The sequence below is a fragment of the Schistocerca serialis genome, chromosome 2, assembly GCF_023864345.2.
Source record: "Schistocerca serialis cubense isolate TAMUIC-IGC-003099 chromosome 2, iqSchSeri2.2, whole genome shotgun sequence".
In the NCBI taxonomy this organism is placed as follows: Eukaryota; Metazoa; Arthropoda; class Insecta; order Orthoptera; family Acrididae; genus Schistocerca; species Schistocerca serialis.
Window position 1 is genome coordinate 447,401,119 of NC_064639.1, and position 24,815 is coordinate 447,425,933.

General features: G+C 38.6%; 1 protein-coding gene across 1 annotated transcript in view; it reads right to left on the reverse strand.

The window, feature by feature from the left end:
- Positions 1 to 24,815, reverse strand: part of LOC126456067 (outer dynein arm-docking complex subunit 4-like) — a 402,992-nt gene that overhangs the window by 176,252 nt on the left and 201,925 nt on the right. Inside the window, exon 2 of the mRNA XM_050091822.1 lies at positions 20,681 to 20,821. Within this exon, the coding sequence (XP_049947779.1) occupies positions 20,681 to 20,821 (141 nt within the window). The remainder of the gene's footprint in view (positions 1 to 20,680; positions 20,822 to 24,815) is intronic.

Sequence of the window (24,815 nt, forward strand, 5' to 3'; positions counted from 1 at the left end):
TACTACATGTTGCACAATTCCAGCGAGATGTGAGCAGTCTGTGTGGCGGTTGTAGTAGTATCACTGTCCCTCCAGCGCTGTATGGAAGATTAAAATTCAGTATGTAAGTCTATAGTTCCAGATTTCACTACCTTATTTTGCTTTCAGCAATCTATCTCCCCAGCGGGTGCTAATTCTTTAAATCTCTTAGGAGTGGGCAAGCAACCAAATTCATCATCCTCGTAGTAATAAGAGCAAAATCTTGAGTGCATATCGTATAACAGAGTGAAATTATTATTGTCCTAGTCAAGCTATAAGTTGTCCTATGGCAAATATTCACAATTTAAGTACTCTCTAGGATTGGTTGGTTTAAAATTGTCAAATACACTCGAATCCTATTTCGGATTCCCTCTTCTGTCTATTTGCAGTGCTAGAATAGTAAATCGAGACGTTTCTAGTTGAACAGATGAGGTCTTCTGTTTATCTGGCTGCCACTGGAAGGACTACATACTCGTAAAATTCACATTAACTGGAAGTTAACGGGAGCTGAACACATGCACTCAACACGAGTAAAAGTTTCAGATGCTCTTCGTCTGATACCGATACGTGAGGCACTTTCCATACCAGTTTAAACAGTACAATATTACTTTCTTCCTCAGGCGCTCCTTGAATATTTGAGTTATTACGTGCAGCATTTCAAACTAGAATCAGCTCCTGCCTGGTCGTCATGACGATGTGTTTACTGTCCCCAAAGAGGCACACTGACATTTTGAGTGGGATACAGGCACTAAAGCATCTTATAACGCATTCAAGAACGAAGTTGATGCGGTGACGTGTGTTTTGATGGCTGATATGGTTCCAACATTTCTTGTGCGGTGATGCTTGCTACCATTAATTTCATATCTTATTTCTTGAGACAGAAAGGTGAATGCATTATGTGTAAGTTACGCTACTGTTGATAGTGAAGTACTTCCACACTTCATCATGGTCACAAATCTTCCTTCCAAATATAAAAAAACTGTTGCTTGGAAGTGTTAATTCATTTTAGTGTTGAATGTAATGATTTATAAAGAGTATATCCTGTGTAAAAGTCTTGAACAGACAACTACGGCGAAGCGCTAGTCGTTTGCAAGCGTTCTGGGATTTACTCGTAGTTCCCAGCGAAAGTCATTATTTCCGTTTCCAACTTCACTGTCTTCGTAACTAGTCATCCAGAACTTTCTTGAAAGTCATAAAACCACATACAAGTGGCTTCACTGCATGTGCTCGACAACCTTTCCAAAATCGGATTTGTGAAACAATTTTTTAATGCTTTCGAAGGAAGACCCATCAATAGTCAGAAGCGAAAAAATACATAGATGCTTTCAGCGGAATCGAACAAAACGGATGTCTCTATAAAATATTCATCAGCTCACTTAGCAACCACATTTAATGGGTATGTAAACCACAGAATGTATACTGCCTATTTATTTGTCTTCTTAATTTTTGCTTCTAAGCCACTGTACTTCCCGATCATGTTGCTGGCAGTAACATAGCTTTGCCCATGACAATCTTTGACACCGGTGTCATTCTTATCTTAAAACTCTAGCAATTTACGAATATGGCTTTCCATGTTCAAGAACCTCACAAACATTTCATATAGTGCAGAAGGCAGGACACAACGCACTGTCAGAGTCAGCTGGGCTGCATGCGATACATCTGGAGCAGAGTCTGTAAGTAGGCTATTTAGGTTTTTTTTGTTGGTAACGCCACATAGCGTTCTGTATGAAAATCACTGGCTGTTCTATGTGCAGTCTGTGGCTGGTTTGCATTGTTGTTTGATATTGTAGTGTTGGGCAGCTTGATGTCAACAGCACGTAGCATTGCGCAGTTGGAGGTGAGCTGCCAGCAGTGGTGGATGTGGGGAGTGAGATGGCAGAGTTTTGAGAGCGGATTATCTGGACGTGTGTCCGACAGAAAGAGTAAATTTGTAAGACTGGATGTCATGAACTGGTATATATATTATGACTTTTGAGCACTATTAAGGTAAATATATTGTTTGTTCTCTATCAAAATCTTTCATTTGCTAACTATGCCTATCAGTAGTTAGTGCCTTCAGTAGTTAGAATCTTTTATTTAGCTGGCAGTATTGGCGCTCGATGTATTGCAGTAGTTTGAGTAATGAAGATTTTTGTGAGGTAAGTCATTCATGGAAGGTATAGGTTATTGTTAGTCAGGGCCATTCTTTTGTAGGGATTTTTGAAAGTCAGATTGCGTTGCGCTAAAAATATTGTGTGTCAGATTAGTGTTGATCAGAATGAGTAAAGAGAGTAATGTCTGAGTACATTCAGTTTTGCTCAGCTGTTTCAAAAGCAAATAATGTAAGAGGTTTATCAGAACAGTCATTCATTAATTTTTCTAAGGGGACGTTTCATATGGCGACCCTGCCAGGATTCGAACCTGGAATCTTCGGATTTTTTCTTGTAGTTTGTGTAATTAATGTAGCTTTTGTTTATTGCTAGTGTGTAATTGTAGAGAGAATCTCCTTTGTAGTTGCAGTCTTTCATTGTTGTACAGTAAAATCGTTGTGGCACGCATGTAGATTTGCACCAAATATTTTGCAGCTGCACTTGCAATTAACTAGATATTATTTTCAGTGCTATGTTAATGTGTTTTCTTATTTTTGCTCTTCAAATTGTGCTTTTCTGTGTTATTGTGTGAAATATAGTGACAATTATGGCGTGTGAAAAACGTAATACTAGGCTCCAAAGTAAACTGAGAAATGACAGTCAAGACGAAAGCAGAGTGTTAGCGCCACCATGTAATGAATTAGCTAATGTTCAACATAGTAATATGGTAATTGTGTATCGGGAAATGGAGCGGGTGGCAAATAATGGTGTGGACAGGGAAACAATTAGTGAACAGGGAAGCATTATCGATCGATCGCTCGACAACAGCTCACCTCAGGAATCGGGAATGACAGGACACAATCTTGCAAATACTGCAGATTCAAGTTTTGGATCCTCACCGTTTTCTCAAATGAGTCAAGACACATTTTCTGCTTGTCAAAATGTGAATGTTGCCGGCGAAAATGCACTGTCAAAAAGCATAGAGAAACAGATTCCAGACACTAATACATTATTATTGCAATTAATGCAACAAATGAAACAAAATCAGAGACAAACACAGCAAAAGTTAGACACAATGGAACAACACCAGAGACAAACACAGCAACAGCTTCAAAAGTTAGACTCAATGGAACAACACCAGAGACAAACACAGCAACAGCTTCAAAAGTTAGACTCAATGGAACAAACGCTTGAACAAACACGTGAAGGTTTAACTGCTGAGTTACTTAAAATCGAATGTGAAAAAGTCTGTAATGACGTAAAAACACAAATTTGCGAGCATTTTCAACCTATTTTTTTGCGTCATAAAAATGCATTACAGAATCACGAAGCAGCCATAAAAGAACTGCAAACTATTGTTCATGAAAATCACGACACCTTGCAAGCTAAAATTGACTCAGTTGCATCTACTGATTCAGTTACGCAACTTGCAAAAACTCAGGAAAACTTAAATGACACAGTAGATACGATTTCAACACAAATGGACACTCTGAAACTTGGTTAAGAAAAACACACTGAGGAATTCAGTTCACTACCGGAAAAAGCAGCGAACTTTCGGATCAGTTCACTAACTTATCTACAAAGGTAGATGATGATCTGAATGACACAAGACCCATAGCCTTCACTGACACAGAAGAGTGTGAACAAATTAGAAAGTTCAAACAAAATCAAAATCAAATCAATACACAGTACAAAAGAGAAATCCGGGAAGTACAAGATCAGTTGACACGGGTAATACAAGAATTACATATTTCAGAGGACACTCGCGCTCCAATACGGGAAGAGGGCCACAGAAATACGTAACAGCCACAAAATAATAACACAGGGCACTTTGGAAGTTATGAAAGAAATTGGCAAGGTACACCGAATTTTGAGATGGAGCCGCCGAAACGAAGTAACAATGACCGATATGCGACTCGCCGACATGATGATTTTGACTATAAGCTGTTCATTACTACACGTAAATTCAAAACATTTAAGAATTCTGGCAACGACATTCATCCACAAGCATTGCTCCATCAATTCTCTCATTGTTTTCCTCCCAACTGGTCATTGGAGCACAGGTTAGAATTTGTGTGTGGCTACTTAGCGAATGAACCAGCTGTAAGAATGCTATCGGTCATTCACGATTGTCACAGTGAAGGAGAATTTTATCATGCCTTCCTCTCAGCATATTGGTCTCAAGCTACTCAAGACCGAGTAAAACATAGCATCATAATGATGAAACATTTCGAACAATCTGAATTTTCCAGTCTTGTCAAATATTTCGAAGACATGTTACATAAGAATCAGTATCTTTCGAACCCATACAGCCCCTCAGAATTCATCCGCATTTGCTTAATCAAATTGCCTGAACATTTACGACATATTATTTTGGCAGGACGTTGCAAAGACGACATTGAAGCTTTTCAGGGACTGTTACAAGCATTGGAAATTGACACTGACAATCGCGGAACGCGAAAACAGGAACACAACAATTACAGGTCACATCCGTCACAATTCCGCGATGACAGAAATAATAAATGGACACGACAAGGCTATTCTTACAATGTATATAGTAACCAAAACAGACACCGCCACTATGAGAACCGTTGGCACAGTAGTAAGAATTCCAGGGAAAGATCACCTCTCTGCGGTAATGACTATCACAGAGACAATCAGAGAAACAGACAATATGGGAACCAAAATTATTATTATCAAGGGAGACAGAATAACTTCAGATGCAACGGTCCACCGTGCAGTTACGATTCCGGGAGAAATTCTCCACCACATGACCGCCAAAAAAGAAACTACGTAAACTACAGACAAAACGACAGATCTGAATTTCATCAGAACTGGCGGGATTCAAACAGGGCAGGGCCCTCTCGACAAGGTAAATTTGCAGAAGTTAGATCTCCAAATCCCAATAACGACGTGTGCCAACAAAGAGACAGACAATGACTCGCACTGCAGGCAGCCACGTGCGCCGGCTGCCTCAGAGAAAAATAACATAGACGCTAACCTTCAGAAAAATTCCAGTATTCTTTACCGACGTATACCACACGATAATTGCATTCAAGTTGAAACTCTGCATACTAGGAAGAGTAAAGGATTGCACCACGTTTCACATGTAAAGCCGTTTATTGAGAGATAATCTGTTTTTTTAACTTACTCTTTGCTACAAAATTTTTCACTTCACGTTACTAGTACTCTTTGACACACTTAGAAACTGTTAACATGCAACTATGTTTTAAAATCAACTATCCAGTCTAGAACCTAGGGAACATATTTAGACAGTAATTACGAATGCATTGTTACAGTGAACAGACGACAAAGTGTTATTGTGTGTGTACATTCTTGCTTATTAGTTGCTTGATTATGCAACGACTATAAGCCTTACATACTTAGAACATATATTGCTAATGAGATTTTAATGCAACATTTTGGTTTACTTGAAAAGATATTCTTTATTTGAAGTACATTCTGTGAGATTAAATATGACTTGGCATTTGGTTTCTTAGATAGTTACACGATTATATCATGGCGCTACTAATATGTCACACAATTTACATTGTTGCTTTTGCGGTGTATCTGTTTTATATCTGCACAGTTTTTCTGTATTATTCTGGAAAGTAAAACATGTTTTAGTGGCAACTTTGTGGTATAGCTAAAATGAGATAGTCTTTTCCGTAGCACAACAGTACGTTACAGTACAGTACTCACTTCATCACGGCAATAAGCGTAATAACTACGATATCTATAGGCATAGCATTTCACTTTTGTTTATTACGAGGTAAGTACATTGACTTCTACATAACTTTGCTGACGGACGACAATAATTACGACACTTGGCACATTTTTTACCCTTAAGTAATGACAGTGATTATGTTACAACAAGACGCACAATTTAGGGCGGCAGTACACCTATTTGAGTCATTAATTTTGTAGTTAAAGCATTTATATTTAAAGATTTTTGAATTACAAAAAAAGTTTTCCGTGATACATTTCATTCTATTGCTGTAATCTGTAACACCTGAGGGTATAGTTACATTAATCCTCAGGGGTACACGCTTACTTTGTGTACCATGTGTTTGACAAGCACAATGAGCCCTAGCTAATATTGTTTTTGCTTATACAACTTTACACATCGGTACGATATTCCTCTAACACAGAATTACACAGCTGTCTGATTATTTAACAGAGAAACAAACATTCTTTTTACTATGTCAGTGACACATGTTTACGCAATTACACAGTTGGATAATTTCACACTTATGAAATTATATTTTGTCTGCACTGTGTGAACTGTTCATATTTTTTGGAACCATTGTGATACTATGAGAGCATTGAATGACGTATTTGGTATGGGATCATGATTTTTAAAGTACATTTGAGGTAGATGATACTACTGAAATGAGCAGAGAATTTTTTTTTTTTTTTTTAGGTTTTGAAATTATTGCAGAAAGTTACGACGTTCTTGAGATTTGACTGAGGTGTTATGATGTTATTATTACGATGACAATGTGTATTATGCTGTTGAGGTATGTTTATGATCAATAAGCTGATGCTATATGAGGAATCTGATTATGCTACATATTTATTATGATGAAAGATTGAAGTCTCGATGCAAGATTGACATGTCGACGAATATGTATATGTATAATAAGGTAAGGAATAATGAGTAGTGGTTGGCGACTCTGATTTGTGAAAAAGGAGGTTGGAAACCAAGAATTGTACCTTAAGCGTTATGAAATGTCTGTACATGCGTAAATGTACCACAATGCCGGCGAAACTTTTTGGACACTGTTATATTTATAGGATTTTGTTTCTACACATTTGTAACGCAAATTCTCAACCTGTGAAATTTTTTTATATGAGAATGTCACTGCTGTCGTAAATATTTCAGTAAGAAAGTTAGGTAACCTTGACTTAATGCGTTGTGGACGCCCAGCTGTGCCAATCGCCTGAAAAAAGAAAGCCATTAGGTGGAGAAAAAAAGAGGCCATTATCTCCACTATTGACATTTCTTTGTAGAAAGCATCGCAAATACGACACGCTCAAACTTGAAAACATATGATTATACTGTGGAGCTCCTAATTTATGATATTTACTAAAATGCCTAATGAAATGATGAGAAATATTTTTACATCTATTGCCTTTCTAGTTGAGAGATTTTTTTACTACCTTTGGAGACGCCATTTGCCTAGTGAATGACGTTTCACACATTGCTTTGTATATATTTGCTCATTTCGTTTAATATCTAGTTTCTAGTTGCACTGCAGCATTGGTTAAAATAAAATTTAATAGATGTACTAATATAGATATTTTATGCCTACAGATCCAGTAAATAATAATTTTACGATCTACTTCCAAAAAACGAGGGAGCACAAAAATACATTTCCACTTCACAGGAATAGCATACATAATTTTTGTCAATGACTTGGTAAGTTGTGTGCTAGAGTAAGTTATCGTGATGCATCACTATAGTGTTAAGATGTGACATAGGTATTAGAAATGGCCATCTTTAGTGTAATATTTCTTCTGCTTGAGCTTTGTCATGTTTAGATATAAGTTACTGCATTTGCTGCTGCTGTTTGCCAGGCATAGTGCTACTGAATTTCACCATCTATTACTCTGTTAAGTCAGTTTTACTACTGATTTATTTTTCTTGTTGCTGTACCTCATATTAGTTGTAATGTTGCATTTGCTTTGCTAATTTAGATATACTGCTGCTTGCTTTGCCAATTTGCATTTTTTTGTCATTGCTGTTTGTGTTAATTGTTTTGTGCTGCTGCATTGCTTCATCCCTTAGTTTAGCATCTGAGCTCAGTAGATTTAAGTTAGCTTAAGAGGGAGTAGGCTATATAAGAGAATGAGTTGTGATGAATTGGAAGAAATGCATTGACAAGATATACTAAAAGTGAAATAAGAGGAAACATCTATGAAATGAAGTTTTGGGTTGGACTGCAGTTCCAAATATCATACTGAAAACAAACCCTGTCCTGTCCTTTTGTGTCATTCCACTATGTGTCTGTGTACCTTGTGTATTTGTGTTCTTCCCGTCTATATGTGTTTATCTGATAAGACTTATGTTGTAGAATTTTTCTAATACTCAGCTATATTCACTATGATGAGGAATACTGTTATCATCAAATACAATTTGCATTAATAATATGTTATTTTCTTTGTAAAAATGTTTATAGACATTATTAATTCTGTTCTGTTTCAATCCTCATATGTGAAATTAATGTTTCGAAAACTATTCTCATTATTTTATATATTTACTTATGTCATCATTGCTGTAACACTGATGTATATGTTTATTTCTATTCTTTTGTAAAGCCTGTGTTACTACAAACGTTATCTGTACTGTTATGTTCTTTAATGACGTATTTTGTACCTTTGTAATTGTATTCTCATGTCGTAAATTTAAAATTGTAATTGACACCAGTTCATCAAATTAGGTAACTTGTAAGCATTCATTTCAGTGCACACATTTCTGTTGGTCATAATATATGCACAGTATGTGAGAAGTTGGGACTGTTAGTGCTTGCACGTGTGTTAATAATTCAGCAAGGGACTGGTTATCAGCATTGCTGGTTCTAAGGACAATTCCAAAAACTTTGTGAGTGCACAAGTGGTGGTTATGGACTTGCTATATTGTCCGCAAGACTCTTCAATGGTGTTTGAATCCCTGCACAGTCGCAACAGGTGGCTGCTAGCCATCTCTACAAGGACTGCAGTGGGTCTGCACCTTTGATGACCCACCAATACCATTATTTCTACAAGGACTGCAGTAGGTCTGCACCTCTGGTGGCCCACCAGTGCCATACCTCTACCAGGACTACAGTGGGTCTGCTCTGTGATGACCTATCTACCAATATTCTTCAAAACTTCGACTGACTCTGCTGTGGGATTGCTCTGTTGTGGTCCATTACCTGTCTGCATGTCAAGAGTCAGCACTGTCTTTCCGTTGGAAGGACAACACTACTTCTTCGAGACTGCATCGAAATCCACTACTTCCGTGTGCATTTTCTGTTACTGCTCAGACTTAGAGAAAAACACTGCAATTTTACTGTGATGAAAGGTCAGGACTGTCTTTATGGAATGTGAGAAAATCTTTGCTTTTGACCAACAGTATATCAATAAGTGTGTGCATTTAATATCTTTGTGATTGTAATTATGAAAAAAATTTTCAAATCTGTATTGGCCACTGCCCAAAACAATTTGTAAAATGTTTAGTGGGGAGCATGGGGGCTATGTAAGTAGGCTGTTTAGGTTTTTTATTGGTAACGCCACGTAGCGCTCTGTATGAAAATCACTGGCTGTACTGTGTGCAGTCTGTGGCTGGTTTGCACTGTTGTTTGATATTGTAGTGTTGGGCAGCTTGATGTTAACAGTGCGTAGCGTTGAGCAGTTGGAGGTGAGCCGCCAGCAGTGGTGGATGTGGGGAGTGAGATGGCGGAGTTTTGAGAGCGAATGATCTGGACATGTGTCTGACAGAAAGAGTAAATTTGTAAGACTGGATGTCATGAACTGGTATATATATTATGACTTTTGAACACTATTAAGGTAAATACATTGTTTGTTCTCTATCAAAATCTTTCATTTGCTAACTATGCCTATCAGTAGTTAGTGCCTTCAGTAGTTAGAATCTTTTATTTAGCTGGCAGTATTAGTTCTCGCTGTATTGCAGTAGTTTGAGTAACGAAGATTTTTGTGAGGTAAGTCATTCATGAAAGGTATAGGTTATTGTTAGTCAGGGCCATTCTTTTGTAGGGATTTTTGAAAGTCAGATTGCGTTGCGCTAAAAATATTGTGTGTCAGTTTAGTGTTGATCAGAATAAGTAAAGAGAGTAATGTCTGAATACGTTCAGTTTTGCTCAGCTGTCTGAAAAGCAAATAATGTAAGAGGTTTATCAGAACAGTCATTCATTAATTTTTCTAAGGGGACGTTTCAAGTCTACTAAAATAGAATAACATCTACATCTCTTAATCTGGCAAATAAAGTGATCCCGTATACTTGTTGCAGTTAGATGTATAAACTCCTAATACGTTGCTTCTGACAAATATGACGTATGTCCCTTTCCTTTATTTACATGAGTAAATATATTCTGGACAAGAAAAAGGTAAAATTTTGCAGTTAATTCTAATAAATCTAAACAATTTCCATTGTGAGGTTACCAACAATTCCATCACTCTGAAGCGCAAGACATAGTCCTGCTAAAAATGTTATAACTGCAATAATTTGTTCTAAGGGTGTACGTCGACAATTTTGTTCGACAGTTTAATTCAAAAGTTGAGAATCGATAATCACATCCTTGTTTTTGCTAACTAATAATGAAATTATCGCTTTCCTATGTGAAGTGCTTTCCATTCGTAATTCAATAAATTCGATGAAAGTTGCTAGACTATTCGCCAATATCGGTGGAATACAATTTACTTTCGCTTTGTTCATAGAATAAATAATAACATCACTACCACGTAATTTCCACGTCTCTGTTTTGAGCAATACATTTCAAGGGCGAGTGAGCTTACCGTGCTTTTAACGACTCCTTGGCTGGAAGACGATTTAGCTGATATGGGAAGACTTGCTGCCCGTCAAACTATATTATCACGTGTAGACTATGTGGCTACATCGGGAAAATAATTGCAGAACCCAATAAATATTTTATAGTGGGTCTACTGTCATCATCTTCCATATTTTCTGGTTTAGTTTCTTTAGATTCAGCGATATATTTTGAACATTAAAAATTCAGACAGATTATGTGCCTTTGATATAACAGTTTGGTCTTTTTTTTTCTTTTTTTCCTTTTCATCTTTTGCTTTGCGCTTTGCTCTGGTAATTGCGTAGTGTCGGCCCTTATCACGAGGATTGCTGCTCATGTTGGCTACGTCGATCTGCATACAAGGGAATATAAATTAAGAAATAAAAGTGGAACTGTGCTATTTAATCGGATGGCGTTACACATCGGTATTGTAATTCGTATCCATTTTATACTGAAGCAAGTGCCATTTGGCTGCGTTAGATGTAAGAGACGATAAGTTCTCACGGGGGAAGACTGAAGGGGTGAAATCGACTTTCCGAAACCACCCATACAGTGAAGTAAGGCTAGGTCCCAGATTTCACAGCCTTCTCCGTTGACCATAGTAGGCCCTTGTTTGCGAAAAATTAAGGGAAAATAAGTACACAAGAACTAACATTACAGAACAATAGAATAGACAAGGGTCAGACCCAGTTAAACGTGGACACAGCAACATGTGCTCGGGCACTAGCACTCATTTATTCCGAACCAACAACGTACTGCGGCGAAACTATCCGAAAATTTCATTCGGTGAAGACCGTCTTTGCAGAGAATATAGATGTGCCCAGTCACTAACAGGCACAAATATTGACGAAGTTATCGACAGGAGGAAAAAGCATTTGAAGTTATGAGAATAAGTGTTAGTAATTTCTTAAAACATCATTAACAATTAATTTTTTATTTATTTTCTTGTGCATTTGGAAATAAAAAGTAACTCATCTTTGGACTGTTCTAATACAGCGATGTCTGTGTTGAGATGTACCCAAAATCACGTACCGTACATCCCCCACGCTCAATCCAAGTCCTCCAGTACTTACAAAGTGCATAAATTCCTTAAGAGAAAAAATTCTCTGACGTCACCTCCGTCCCTGTGCCAGTACACAGGATATCTAGGACCATTTACAACAGTTGTGGGGCAGCTTGCCACAGGAAAGAACACAACAGCTTTACGACACGCTTCCAAACTGAATTAGTGCATGAATCCAGGCGAGAGGGTGTGCATTGTCGTACTAACAAGTGAACTCATACTGCCCAGTAAATACGAAATGATTTTGTAATAGCTGAAAAAACACCACATACACTCTCAACCTGTGAAATTTCATTTCGTTCCCTCCTCCCCACCTGGCGAGTGCATTTGTCAGTGTATTTGTCAGACATGACACAGATGTTCATGAAGACCAACAATCAGTTAAAAATAAATTACCCATCGGGGGACAGAAATAACTGCAGAACTTATCAATGTGGACATATTAAACACACATCTTACATTCAGTAACATTAGTCAGTTGTACTATTTTAAATACACTATTAGTAACACCATGTGCTTCATAAAATATGCATAGTCTTGAGACCATAGGCTCAAACAGATCTCTCAGCACATCAAAACATTCAGCGACTCACTGGATCACGCGTCTCTAAACTTTTCTCGGCAGAACCGCGTCCACAGCTACAATACTAGCATTACTGCATGCTACTAGTTCTTCCGCGCGCATCCGTGGAGTATAATCAACGTAACAGAGTTTGGTATACCTGTGAAATGGGTAACTAGACCTATTGGTGTCCTAATGCCCAAAAACAATGTAAAGGACATGAAAGAGGCAAGCATGAAAGCTAGTAGACAGAGAGGTGTACTGAAAATTGAGTTAGACTGCAGTTGACGAAATAGTGCTACAAAATTCACTTGGACAATGTGGCTGTGTGATCTGAATAGTCGTAGGAAAGTCACCAAGTATCACGAACAATAAGGGTAACATCTGTTGAGAGAGTAATAAATAGGGTGGGAACTTCATGCTGATGATACTCTAAAATGAAAAAAAAAACACATTTTAGAACTTCTAAAACAGCTTAGCGACATTTACATTTAAAACCACTGCAAATCCTGAAGAGAAACAAATCAGTAAGCTGACATATTTTGTATATTTTCATTCCATAATAGGTTTTGCTCATCCACAATAATCTGTTATAGAAATCTGTTTAAGGAGTTGAAATTCTGACTACTACTTCACACTATATTTGTTTCTCAAGAAGTTTGTTGTAAATTAGCCACTTAAGTTCAAAAAGAATAACGAAGTACACAATTACAATAGCAGAAGGAAAAAGCACATTCATTACTTCACATTAAGGTTGTCTTTAACAAAAAAAGTGGTGTATAATGACGCAACAAAAAATTTTACTCATTACTCTTTTTATAAAATGTCTGACAGACAGCAAAATAAAATTTGAAAAAACGGAAAAATTTGCTCCTTGACAGCTGCTTCTATTCCGCAGAAGAAGTTCTCTTATAGCAATGTCAGTGGGTAGGAATTACTAACTCACATCTATATATTTAAAAATAAACCTTAGAAATGTTCGACATGCAACCACACTCACAAATTAATTTCCGATGTGAACGTACAACGACTCGTTCCACGTCACTACAATTTATCCTGCAAAATGAGTCTCGATGTTTTATTCTTTTCATTTACTTTATAGGAAGGGAAAGGCAACAATGCTGACAATGGACCGGAACGCACTAAGTGGTGTAGTAACAGAACAAAGTAAATGTTTAAAGAAAAACACATCATTAAAAGTGAAATATGTATAATGACTGTATTCCCATTTCTGTGTTGGTATTAAATAAATGCACGTGTTTTGTATAACACCTGCTGTAATTGCTGTAGAATGATTAAGAAGTGAGATACCATACCATGCAGCCTAAAATTAGAAAATAAAAAAAATTACACCTAGACCTGGAATCAACCTCTCGAACTCGAGTATCCAACACTGCATTAATTGGGCAGGACAGCTACACAGAACTGAAACAAGATACTTGTCGCATATGGGATTACAGTGTTACTTACTTTTACATCAGCTTTCTACCCAGAGTGTATACGCAACGAAATTTTGTTATAGTTATTTTTTTACTATTAGTACGCAAGGAATTTCACTGTTGCATTAGAGTTTGCAAATATTGGTTCAATCTGTATATTGTTTTTTATATACTACATGTTTAAAATAATTAACGGTGTAGGAGACGCATTCAACAGGATATGGTTTTAATTTGTTCCAAGTTATTTCTAATGCCCTTTTGCAACGTGACCTTATTCTCGAAAACCTCACATGAACCTAGCATTTTTATAAATGCGTAATTATTAAATATCTTTATACATAAGTAAATATTTAAAATTGCCCCTGAAATTAGTAGCCCTTTTATATATCTGTTTGATTTCAAAGGTAGCGTAAGGAAAACAATTGTCCAGAAAAGTATTACGCTTCTCCGAAGACCACGTGAAAGGAACTTGTGATTTTGTTGCTGTCAACCACTGTGGGCTGTTCACGTGATTATAGCGAGCGATGCAGTTTTATGCACCATAGGGAACCGACGCAAACTCATTGTGTGATGGAAGGTAACAGTGATGAGATCTACAATGGATGAAATAAGAGTGTGCGCAAAAATATTGATAAAATTAACATTTGCGATATAATATCACGTGTGCAGAAAAGACAGGAGTATTACATGTAAAATGGTGAAACAATTATATTTCTGATGTTTCTGACATGATTAATCAAAGTTGTGCAATCTGTACTAGTTTTATGTATAAACAGTTGCTGCAGAAAAACAAAGTGAGAAACAATAATTTACATATCAAAACTAATAATTTCGGATTTCTTCTTTCATTTAATAGTTTCTCCCAAAAAACCTCACAATGCAAGTAGTGGTGCATTCAACCAAGGCTGGCCGCCAACTTGAAGATAAGAGGCCACAAATGGCATACTTCGGAAATAATTTTTTCTAGCGTGGAAGATGGAACGGAACACGACACAAGGCTGCGGGAGACAGTGCTCAAGAATAAATACTGCTTGTCGTAGACTCTTTCACTAACACTATTTTGAGGAAACGATGATTTACAGCTTATACAAATTTTAGGAAGATCAATGGTTTGCACACATCTCTGTCCTCAGTTTATTAAACAACCAGTTTAGGTGAGAAACGGACCATCTTTATGTTCCTATACGTTATGAGGAAGATAAAAAAATAGCCACAGTTACTAACTGCGTAAACAATCATCATATACTAATCACCAGTCTTGATCTATTGTATACTTACAAGGTCACATCGTTAATCTGGCGCATGATAAATCATAACTGTTAATTTGCAAGTGTCATGCCACAAACCAACATATTAGACCCAAGCATAATAGTAGGATACATACAGCACACAGTAGGTAATGTGGCGAAGCACATGACAAGACTGAAGTGGCATAACGAAAGATACTACATAGAACAAATTAATACTCTTAGAAATTACGTCACAGGTACCAACTTGAAATGTGGTAACCTTCCTGTCATTGACTCAATCATCAAATTAACAGGACTGAAAAACTGAAGACACTACTATGATTGATTCAATGATAGAGGCGTTACTACACTTCTAAGGCTATTCATTCACGTGTATTAGTGTTGGTTATGATTCTGCCATCTTTGTCGATATTTTTGTGACTGAAGATCACATGCTACTACATTCTTCCCATGTGCTTTGCCACATTACTAACTGTGTACAATATGTAACTCAGTATTATAGTTGGATTTAAAATGTCGGTTTACGGCATGCTGCTTTTTAATAGTTACGATCTATGCATCTGAATAATGGTGTCACTGTGTAAGTATTGAAGGCCCAAACAAAGTTGACAATCGACGCGGTGTCTGATGGGAGCGACTGTATATGGCAGATGCCTTTAGGATCTCTCCCAGCAGCCACCGCGTCGAGTGTCAACTTCGTTTGAGGATACAATACACAAACAGGCCAAGAACGTTGATTAGTATGATTGTTTTCGTAATTACTGACTATGGCAAATTTTTTGCCTTTTTCTCGTGCTGTATAGGTACCTGACCTAAACTGGTTGTTCAATAAAGTGAAAATAGATCTGTATCCAAAACATGATTTTCCAGAAATCTTTCGTAACATTTCCTTTCATAGTCTGATTAGATGATACAAAGATTAAAACTGTAATAGTAAAGAAAATGATGTTTAAAGGCTGATATAGATTAACAGAAAGTTCTTATACGAAAAATAAAGATTCAAAAGTGGTGCAATTAATTAACTATGTAATGATAGCAATTAACTATGCACAAGACTCGTGCAATGTCTCTCGGTGTCAACTAACTATACAGCAGTTGTATTACAGTTTATGCCTTCACATGGTTGATCACTGAGGATACCAGATTTGTATATGTAACCCCCCCCCCCTGCCCCCTTCCTCGCCACGGTCCACTGCTAGCTTCTTACCCTCTCGAGGGCTGCTTGTTGATTTCCGATTTCGCGAATCCAAAACTTCGCCAAGAAATTAGTGTACATCCCGACCTTTCTGCCAGTCGTCTTTACGTGCCTAGTAAGGCCATTTCAGTTAGCCTTTCCTGATCTCTCCAATATCATTTTTCAGGACAGTGCTGCTTTCCGTCAGAACTTTACAAATTTCTTTTCGGGAAGTGTTGGAAAATATCTGTTGCGTACAGTCGCAAGTCTTTAAGCTTGCCAAGTTGGGCCAGAACACAACACATTTAGAGTGGTTGGGGAAAAAAACTGGTCCATCATCTCCAGGCTGGAGAATTAATTCCGTATCCTAGACACAGGATATCGACTCTGGCGTCCAAAGTAGCCAATAAGCGCTGCCAGGAAATTATATGTTACACAAGCCAGTTTGCACGAGCGGCTTTTGAGTGTCCACCACGCAGTCTGAAGTTGTGCGAAAATAGTGGACCGCCATGTTCATGTTTAACGCTTGCAGAGATGGCGACTTGAATGTAAGGCAATTAAGTAGCATTTGAGCGGGGCCGTTTGAAGGTTAATTAGTTAGTTTCATTTTCCATGAATCACTGTACCGTTAATCGTAATCATGTGGAACGAGTCATTTTACATTCATATACACATTCGTAATTATGTAAATTTGACTACACGCTGATCTATATTTCTGAGTACTGTTGTCAGTTAATAATTCCTACCCAGCACCTTTTACACATTACAAAATAAAAAATTCGTCTACGTAACTGAAGGAGTTGTCTATGAAGAATCTTTTCAGTGTGTTTTCAAACTTAGTTTTGCTGTCTCGCAGACATTTTATATCGTTGGGAAAGTCATACCAAATTTTGATGGCGGCACTGTGCATCTTCTTTTTGTGCTAAGGAGAACTTTAAAGTGGAGTAATAAATATCATTATTTCTTCTGGTGTTGTAATTATGTGCATCATTGTTCTTTTTCAACTGCAGTGGCTTATTTACCATAAACTTCATGAGGCAATAAGTATACGGTTAAGCTGTAGTCAAAGTTGTTTTAGCAGTTCGGAAATGTGTTTTCTCCAGTTCGATTCTTATCAACATGGACAAGTAAATATTTTGAGTTTTCATATTAGTTATTATTTCCGCACCATGTGTTACACTATTCGTTGGTGCAGCCCCTCCAGAGAAACAGAACTAATGATGTTTATTTTCACTGAACACATAGAATTATCTGGAAAACTACACATTGCATCAAAAAAAGTTATAAGTCTAATCCCAACCCGCCCCTTGAATGGGTGGCGGGGGCCAATTTTGAAATCTTTAATGGGAATCCCCGGTTTTTACTGCAGATTGTGATTTTACGACAAAATCTAGTTTTTCTCAAGTATTTTCTTCGTTTCGTCACAGATGGCGCTGTAATCGGAGGAATAGAAACGGGCACAGAATCTTTATTTACGGTATGCTACTCAATGGCCCTTGAATATCGGAAGGCACGGGGAACTCCACCTCCAAACTACGAGGGTAAGTAAGGCCGGTATTTGATAACTTGATTGTAAATCCCATTCGCAACGTAGTATTCCTGCGACATACAAAACAGAGGACTACTCGACGCGCCATCGTGGCCGTGTAGCATCACAACGGGCAGTACACTGTGATAGGAGCTCAGGTATCGTGCAGACGTAGAACAGCTAGCGATCCTAACTAAACATTACAATACTTACGCAGTGTTTATTGCCTGCACACCTACCTATCAGCTGGAGAACAGAAGTGCAAGTGGACGATGAATGTCGCAACCACAGAGGAAAAACTTGAAATGATACTAATTTACGGAGAACGTACGAGAAATGTTGAGACTGATAAGAGAGACATTTCGCGGAGCGGAAAACAACTCAAAAACACTTTTCTGAACATTTTTATATGTTTACCGAGTTATCTACATGTATGTCTCGACTGATTGCAATACTCGTGTCATCCGCAAATGGACTAATTCTGCTCGTTGTATGTTAGAGGGAAGGCCGTTTACATGTATGAGAAAGATGAGTGGATCAGAGACGAAGACTTCTGGAGCCCCATAAGAGAGTTCTTCCCAGGCAGACGAATCTCCCGCACTTACATTATTTCAAATATTAAGTATATTTTTCTGCATTCTTTTAGTTTGATGTGGCATTATCCATAGTTTTCCTATACCATCAATTTTATAAAACCTCAATTTATCCAGGACAATTTTGTGGTTCACGCAGTCAAATGCTCTAGATAGATCACAGAAAATAATAACTGGTGTTATTTTTTTACATAGTGCTTCTGAAATTTGGTAACTGAAAGTGTAAATAACATTGTCAGTTGAGAAAGTCTTCTGAAATACGAACTGTGATTGGAAGATGATGTCAGTAGTGAAATGGATCATTAGTTATTGACACCTCTCCTATCGCGTTTCTTAAAGAGGGGTTTAACAACAGCGTAAATTAGTCTCTCTGGAAAAATAACTTGAGTTTTTGAGGCATTACATATTTCAGATAAGACTGGGCTTATCTTATGGGAACAAGTCTGAAGTATTCTGTTGAAGACCCTACTAAATCAAGATCATCTTTTATTTTGGAGAGAATATATAATTTGCTTAATACTAAAAAGGAGCAGCAAGTGTGACACCCATGTGATTTATTTTTATGTGAGTTGTTTGTTCAACATACTCGTTTGATTTTTCTCTTGGACTGTTTTTCGCTATGTTTCCTGCTATATTTAAGAAATGATTATTAAACATATTTGCTACAAATGATTGATAATTTATAGCTCTTCCATTTCATTCAATAGCGATGTTACGCTGCTCTATGGCTTATTGGCCTGTCTTTCGTTTTACTACATTCTACATAGCCTTATGTTTGTTGCCAGATTTACTGATTTTTGACGTAATGTACATGGTCCTTGATTTTTAATAACTTTTCTTCGTAATTTTTAGTAGTTTTTGTAGTGTCGAACTACTATAGGATCTTTATTTATTCTTGTAAACAGATGCAACCCCCTTTTCCTATCACACGATGCTTTAATCCCTGTACTGCTCCAAGGGATTTTACACAGCTGTTTAATGTGCTTTCTGATTAACTTGTGTGCAAAGCTGTTTTCAAATAATGATGGGAATTTATCACGGAATAGATGAAATTTTATGTCAGCATTTGCTTCATCATAAATTTCATCCTAGGCCGTCTATCGCTGAGTATAGTTAAAAATATTCGTCCTGGCATCATCAACTACTCTAACTGATTCCCGCAGTACCTATAACACTACAGGGTGTCCGAAAGGACTTTCCCTGATTACATAAATTGATAACTCAGGCTACAAGTAGAATACAAATATGAAACTTGTGTCTAATTGTTTACAAATATCAAAGTTTTTTTCTGTTTTAGGTTCGCGGTACGTAAGTAGTGGATGAGGTGCAGTGCCCAAGCAGCCGTGTTAACCAATCAGGAGAAGGCACAGTGTGTCCTGTGGTACCATGAGACACGATCACCAACCAGAGTGTAGAGACACTTCCAGACACCATTTGGAAGGAATCCACCTGATGTCAAGAGCATTAAAGCCTGCTATGAGAAGTTCAAGACCACAGGATCGGTTGCTGACCTTCCGAGGTCTGGTCGACCAAGAACCTTTTCTGCGAAGTCCGAAGAAATCGGTGCGTAGGGCCCCACGTGAATTACAGATGCCAAAAAGCTCTCTCCATAACATTTTACACAAACGTTTATGATTCGTGCATACAAAGTGCAAATCGTTCGGGCCTTTTTGCCCAATGACAGTACACGTCGATATGACTTTGAGGTCGAAATGCTATCATGTGCTACGTGCTACCAAGGGTGCTCATGTGGAAGTTTACTGATGGCTGAAAAAAACTTTGATATTTTGTAAACAATTAGACACCAGTTTCATATTTGTATCTTACTTCTAGCCCGAGTTATCGATTTATGTAATCCTCTGCATCATGATCAGAGACAGTATTTGTTATTCGGTAAACAGTTCGTTATTTTCTTCGTATGTTTCTGTGCGCTACTGTTTGCCGATGGGTCCGTATTAGTGGGTAATCTTACTCATATTTACGGGCATCACACTCCCACATTCTATGATATCCTTTATTCTGGTAACTACCCAACGCAGAGGTAACAATAGAGTAGCGCGGAGAGGACGCATTCCTAAATTTGTGGCTATACGGTTATCATGTTTCGAACTTCATCAAAGAAAACATTGTCCACCCGTGTCGTAAAATTAATGATCGGAATCAAACTTTAGGATCTAAATAAGGTTTCTGTAGGTCAAATCCCCGTGATGAATGTTGAGATTTAGGCTAATGCGGAATCCCAGTACGGCTCAGCTGGAAACGACACTGTCTACTTCAATCCCCAGGGTTATTGATCGATTAGGGATTGTGCTCCGCGATCGCTTAATCCAAATCATATATTTTCTTCCGGTTTTCGACATGCGTCTCTACGCGCAATCGAATACGCGGCTTTTCAGTACGAGTTGCCATTCATATATGTGTCAGTCCGCCGTAAGCTGTAGACGCGAGGGACTGACCTTGGAGTAGGCGGTGAGCGCCCTGTGGTAGTTGCCCGACTTGAGGTGTCCGGCCGCCTCGTCCAGGTGCGTCTTGGCCTGGAGCGCGGGCGCCCGGCCCCTGGCCGACTGCTGCTTGCGCCGAGAAGACGCCCGCCGAGACTGCAACACGCCGCACAGGCTTCCGTTACACTCTTACTACGACTCGGGTTAATATGATCCCAGAAGTACTACGGAAATATCCTCTAAGACAAAAACAAAAAGAAGGTACCACACACCACGAAGGATTTATCTAAATGGTACGAACATCGGTAGATGTGATGTGCATGTACAAGTAAAAACATTGCTACTGTTTCAGAACAATTGGATGATTTATGCCACACCCAAGCTTCATAAACTGAGAAAGTCAATAATGCGTTGGTCCACCTCTGGCCCTTATCCAAGCAGTTATTGGGTTTGTCATTGATTGATAGAGTTGTTGGATGTCTTCTTGAGGGATATCTTGCCAAATTCTGTCCAACTGGCGCATTAGATCGTCAAAATACCGAGCTGGCTGGACGACCCTGACCAAAATGCTACAAACGTTCTTAGCTGGTGAGAGATCCGGCAACCTTGCTGGCCTATGTAGGCATTCGTTAGCACGAAGATGAGCGATAGAAACTCTCGGCATATGCGGGCGGACAAGGATGGCTTCCCATGAAGGGCGCCAAACCTGGGTGTAATGATGATGTTTGATTTGTGGGGCGCTCAACTGCGCGGTCAGCAGCATCCGTACCAGGTCCCAATTTTTACACAGTCCATTTTCTTTTCACAATCCAAGCTAGTCACTCTCACAAATGGTGATGATGAAATGATGAGGACAACACATAGTCCCCAGGCAGAGAAAATCCCCAACTTGGCCAGGAATCGAACAAACTTGGGTGTAGAATATTGTACCGCTGTACTGTGAAGCTGTCGTGGGTGACAACCAAAGGGGTCCCGCTATGAAACGACATGGTACACCAGACCATCATTCGTGTCTGTTGGGCAGTATGGTGGGCAGATGTCAGTTTGGTATGGCACTGTTGTCTGGGGCATCTTCAGACACGTCTTTGCTGGTCATCAGGCCTCAGTTCGAAGCGCGACCCATTAATGAAGACAATTCTACTCCAGCCAATGAGATTCCAGGTCAAGTGTGTCCACTGCCTCTACAAACGGGCTTTTTGGGTGTAGAGAGGACAATGGTAGTCGGCGCAAGAGGCGCCCTGAGCTCAGCCGCCTTTCTGTGAGCCGCCTGTTAATGGTCCTCGTCGTCACTGAAGCACCAGTTGCACGTCGAATCGATGAAACTGATGATTCCGGGGATCTCAGTACCTTTCTGATTATTGGTCGGTCCTCGCGTTCAGTCATCTCTCTAGGTGTGCCGCTTCCTCCTTGACACTGTGTTCGGCCATGGTTCACCCATTGTTACCAACATCGTCGAATAGTGCCGTCACTCCCTTCCAAAGTCGAGCGATTCGCCGATTAATCGACTTCTTTGAGCCCAACTACATGTAATCTCTTAAATACTGACATCACCGTACATTATTCACGCGTCTGTGTGCCTGTTTGCCAGGCATAGTTACTATCCACCTAGGTACACGGAATGAAATTCGTAAGGACCCCTGTTTACTATCCTCACCACCTGCATTATGAAACTGCGTTGCAGCTTCACACATTCATCCAAGGGCCAACAGACCTTACAATTTTGCTTTTTCCGTCAATACCGGCATGAATATCAATTTGTCACTATTTTGTGCAACTACTTGACGGCGCACCTCTTTTTCCCTATGAGTCAATTGTATCTTTTCATCTCGTGTTTAGTGTTGCACTCACAACACATTAAAATTTATTCACTGTTTTCTGCACTGACAAAATCTGAATTTCTTATGTTTCTTGAACTTGTCATTTATTATATAGAATGATGACTACGGTGAACAGCTTTAATCTATCTTTTTATGTTAGTTGATTAAAATACTACCAACACATCTCGCGTGAATTACTTGGCTTCTTTTGGCCTCAGTGGTACTCAGTGAAACAAAATAATTCTGGTATTTGGAGTGCTGAGGCATCAGTAAAGCAGCCAGTTCCCGTATATAAAAAGAGGAAACGGTCATTGAAAGTTACAGAACAGTATCCTTAACATTGTTTGTCGTAGAATTACTGAGCATATTCCAGGTTAGAATATCATAAAATCCCTTGACAGAGAAATGCTTTTAGCCCAGTGGTTCCAACTTGGATAAATGTTTCCATTACTTAAAGAGAGCGGCGGCTGGGAGTTTTCTGTGGAAACTGCAGTACACAGTATCTGAACGGCTGCTCTGGAACATAGCTAGAAAGATGGTTATCCTCTGCCCGTGTCCACGCCCACAAAAAAAGAGGCTCACTCTTGCTGGTACTGTGTCAAAATCTTGAAATTTCATGGAGACTGGAGGGCTCTCAGAATCATTACCATCATTGGTGTATGACTTAGAGCTTTCCCACAACTTTAGAGAGAAATTAGATTTCCTGGTATGAGGCAATCTGTTATCCGCTCCCTGAACAATGGTATTCCGGCACTTAGCTTGCTGCACATGAAGATGGTTCCAGTACGCAACTAACTGTCCCTCACAGACGGCGTGCAGGCAGTCGAGTACTGGAAATTCATTTGGTGAGATTCGGCCAGAAGTGCTTGCTTTGCTATGGAATGATTCAAGGGGCGCGATATTTGTTAACTTTGCGGCGTCAGAATTTTGGCAATTGATAACCGCACTTAGTTGTTTGATTTTCAGGATGCACTTTGCATTTGTGAACGGTGTTTGATCTTCCAAGTTCACTTCTCATTAGCATTTTCTAATATGCTCTTCGCTTGACCATTCATTAAGCGATATGAGAATTGGTACCAAGATCAGAATTAGACATAACTTTGTCTTCAACTTTGCATTCATGTTATCTTGTGGAAGACTTCCCATTTGAATGCTCTTTAAGGAAAATAAGTTGCATATTTTATAAGCGTGCGTTTTCATTTAATAGTTAGATGCCTCCCTTAACTAAAACGTGCATAAGACGTTATCCTTTGCGTGACTTCTTGTGTGACTTGTTTAATTACCTTACTTTAATGTTGCATCTCAGGGGTATGCACAGCTCTAGCATAAAAACGCCACCTCACTCACTATGGTGACCGTTGCCATGATATTCCGAATTTCGGCGATCTTTTGATCATTCATTGTCGAAATTTAATTTCAGTTTTGCATATTATAACATTAAATATTTTCAGAACTGCATAACCTAAACTTATTTGTTTCTAATACAGAAGCCAAGCCCTAAGCAATAATCTACGAAAGAGGAATAAATAACTTAGATTAAGTCGCTGCACACATACTAATCTGTGTTACTCTCCCACCTAGAAAAAAATGAAGACGAGTTCGTTTGTATAGTCTATCATTGTTCATTCCAACGTTGCTAATTTTCGGGGAATGGGGTTTCAAATGTTTCAGTTTCTTTCATGCGTTATTGCGTTGTAATTTAGGAATAACTTTGTCAGGTTTCGTGTTTACTACTGTGTTTTTAGAGATGTCGATAGAAGCTCGTGTACGAGCACGTGAATTAGATACGATGGAGCGAAGTGTAGGCAATGATAGTGACAAATTGGTTCATCACGATCGTGAAACTGCTCGTGACACAGCTTAATATTTTGCTTGATGCTCAGTACAGTGTAGACCAATCATGTTAGATAACGCAGGAGAGTGAGAACATGACTTTGTCAAGGTGACACAAACTTTTGAAGCCGCAGGGCATTCACCAGCAATTCAAAACGTTCCCAGGCCTTTACCGAGTTCGTCGTCTACCTCACCGTTTGATTTTAAGGAATTTCTGATAAGAATGACGTTCAACGTGAGAACGCAGCAACAAGAAATCGTAGACGTAGTTTCAAAAAAATAAAAGAACGTCTTGACAATAGTGATATAAAGATAAGAGAACGCCTTGAGAACAAGGAAAACTTGGCCGAAGATCGGCACAAAGCAATGGAAGATTTCTTCAAAAAAAAAACTGAGAACAACCTGCAGCGTCTAGTAGAAAAGACAGATGGGCTGTTTCACAAAAGAGTCTTACGTCTTAAGGTACAAGAGTCACGAAGTTAGAGAAGCAGATTACTAAG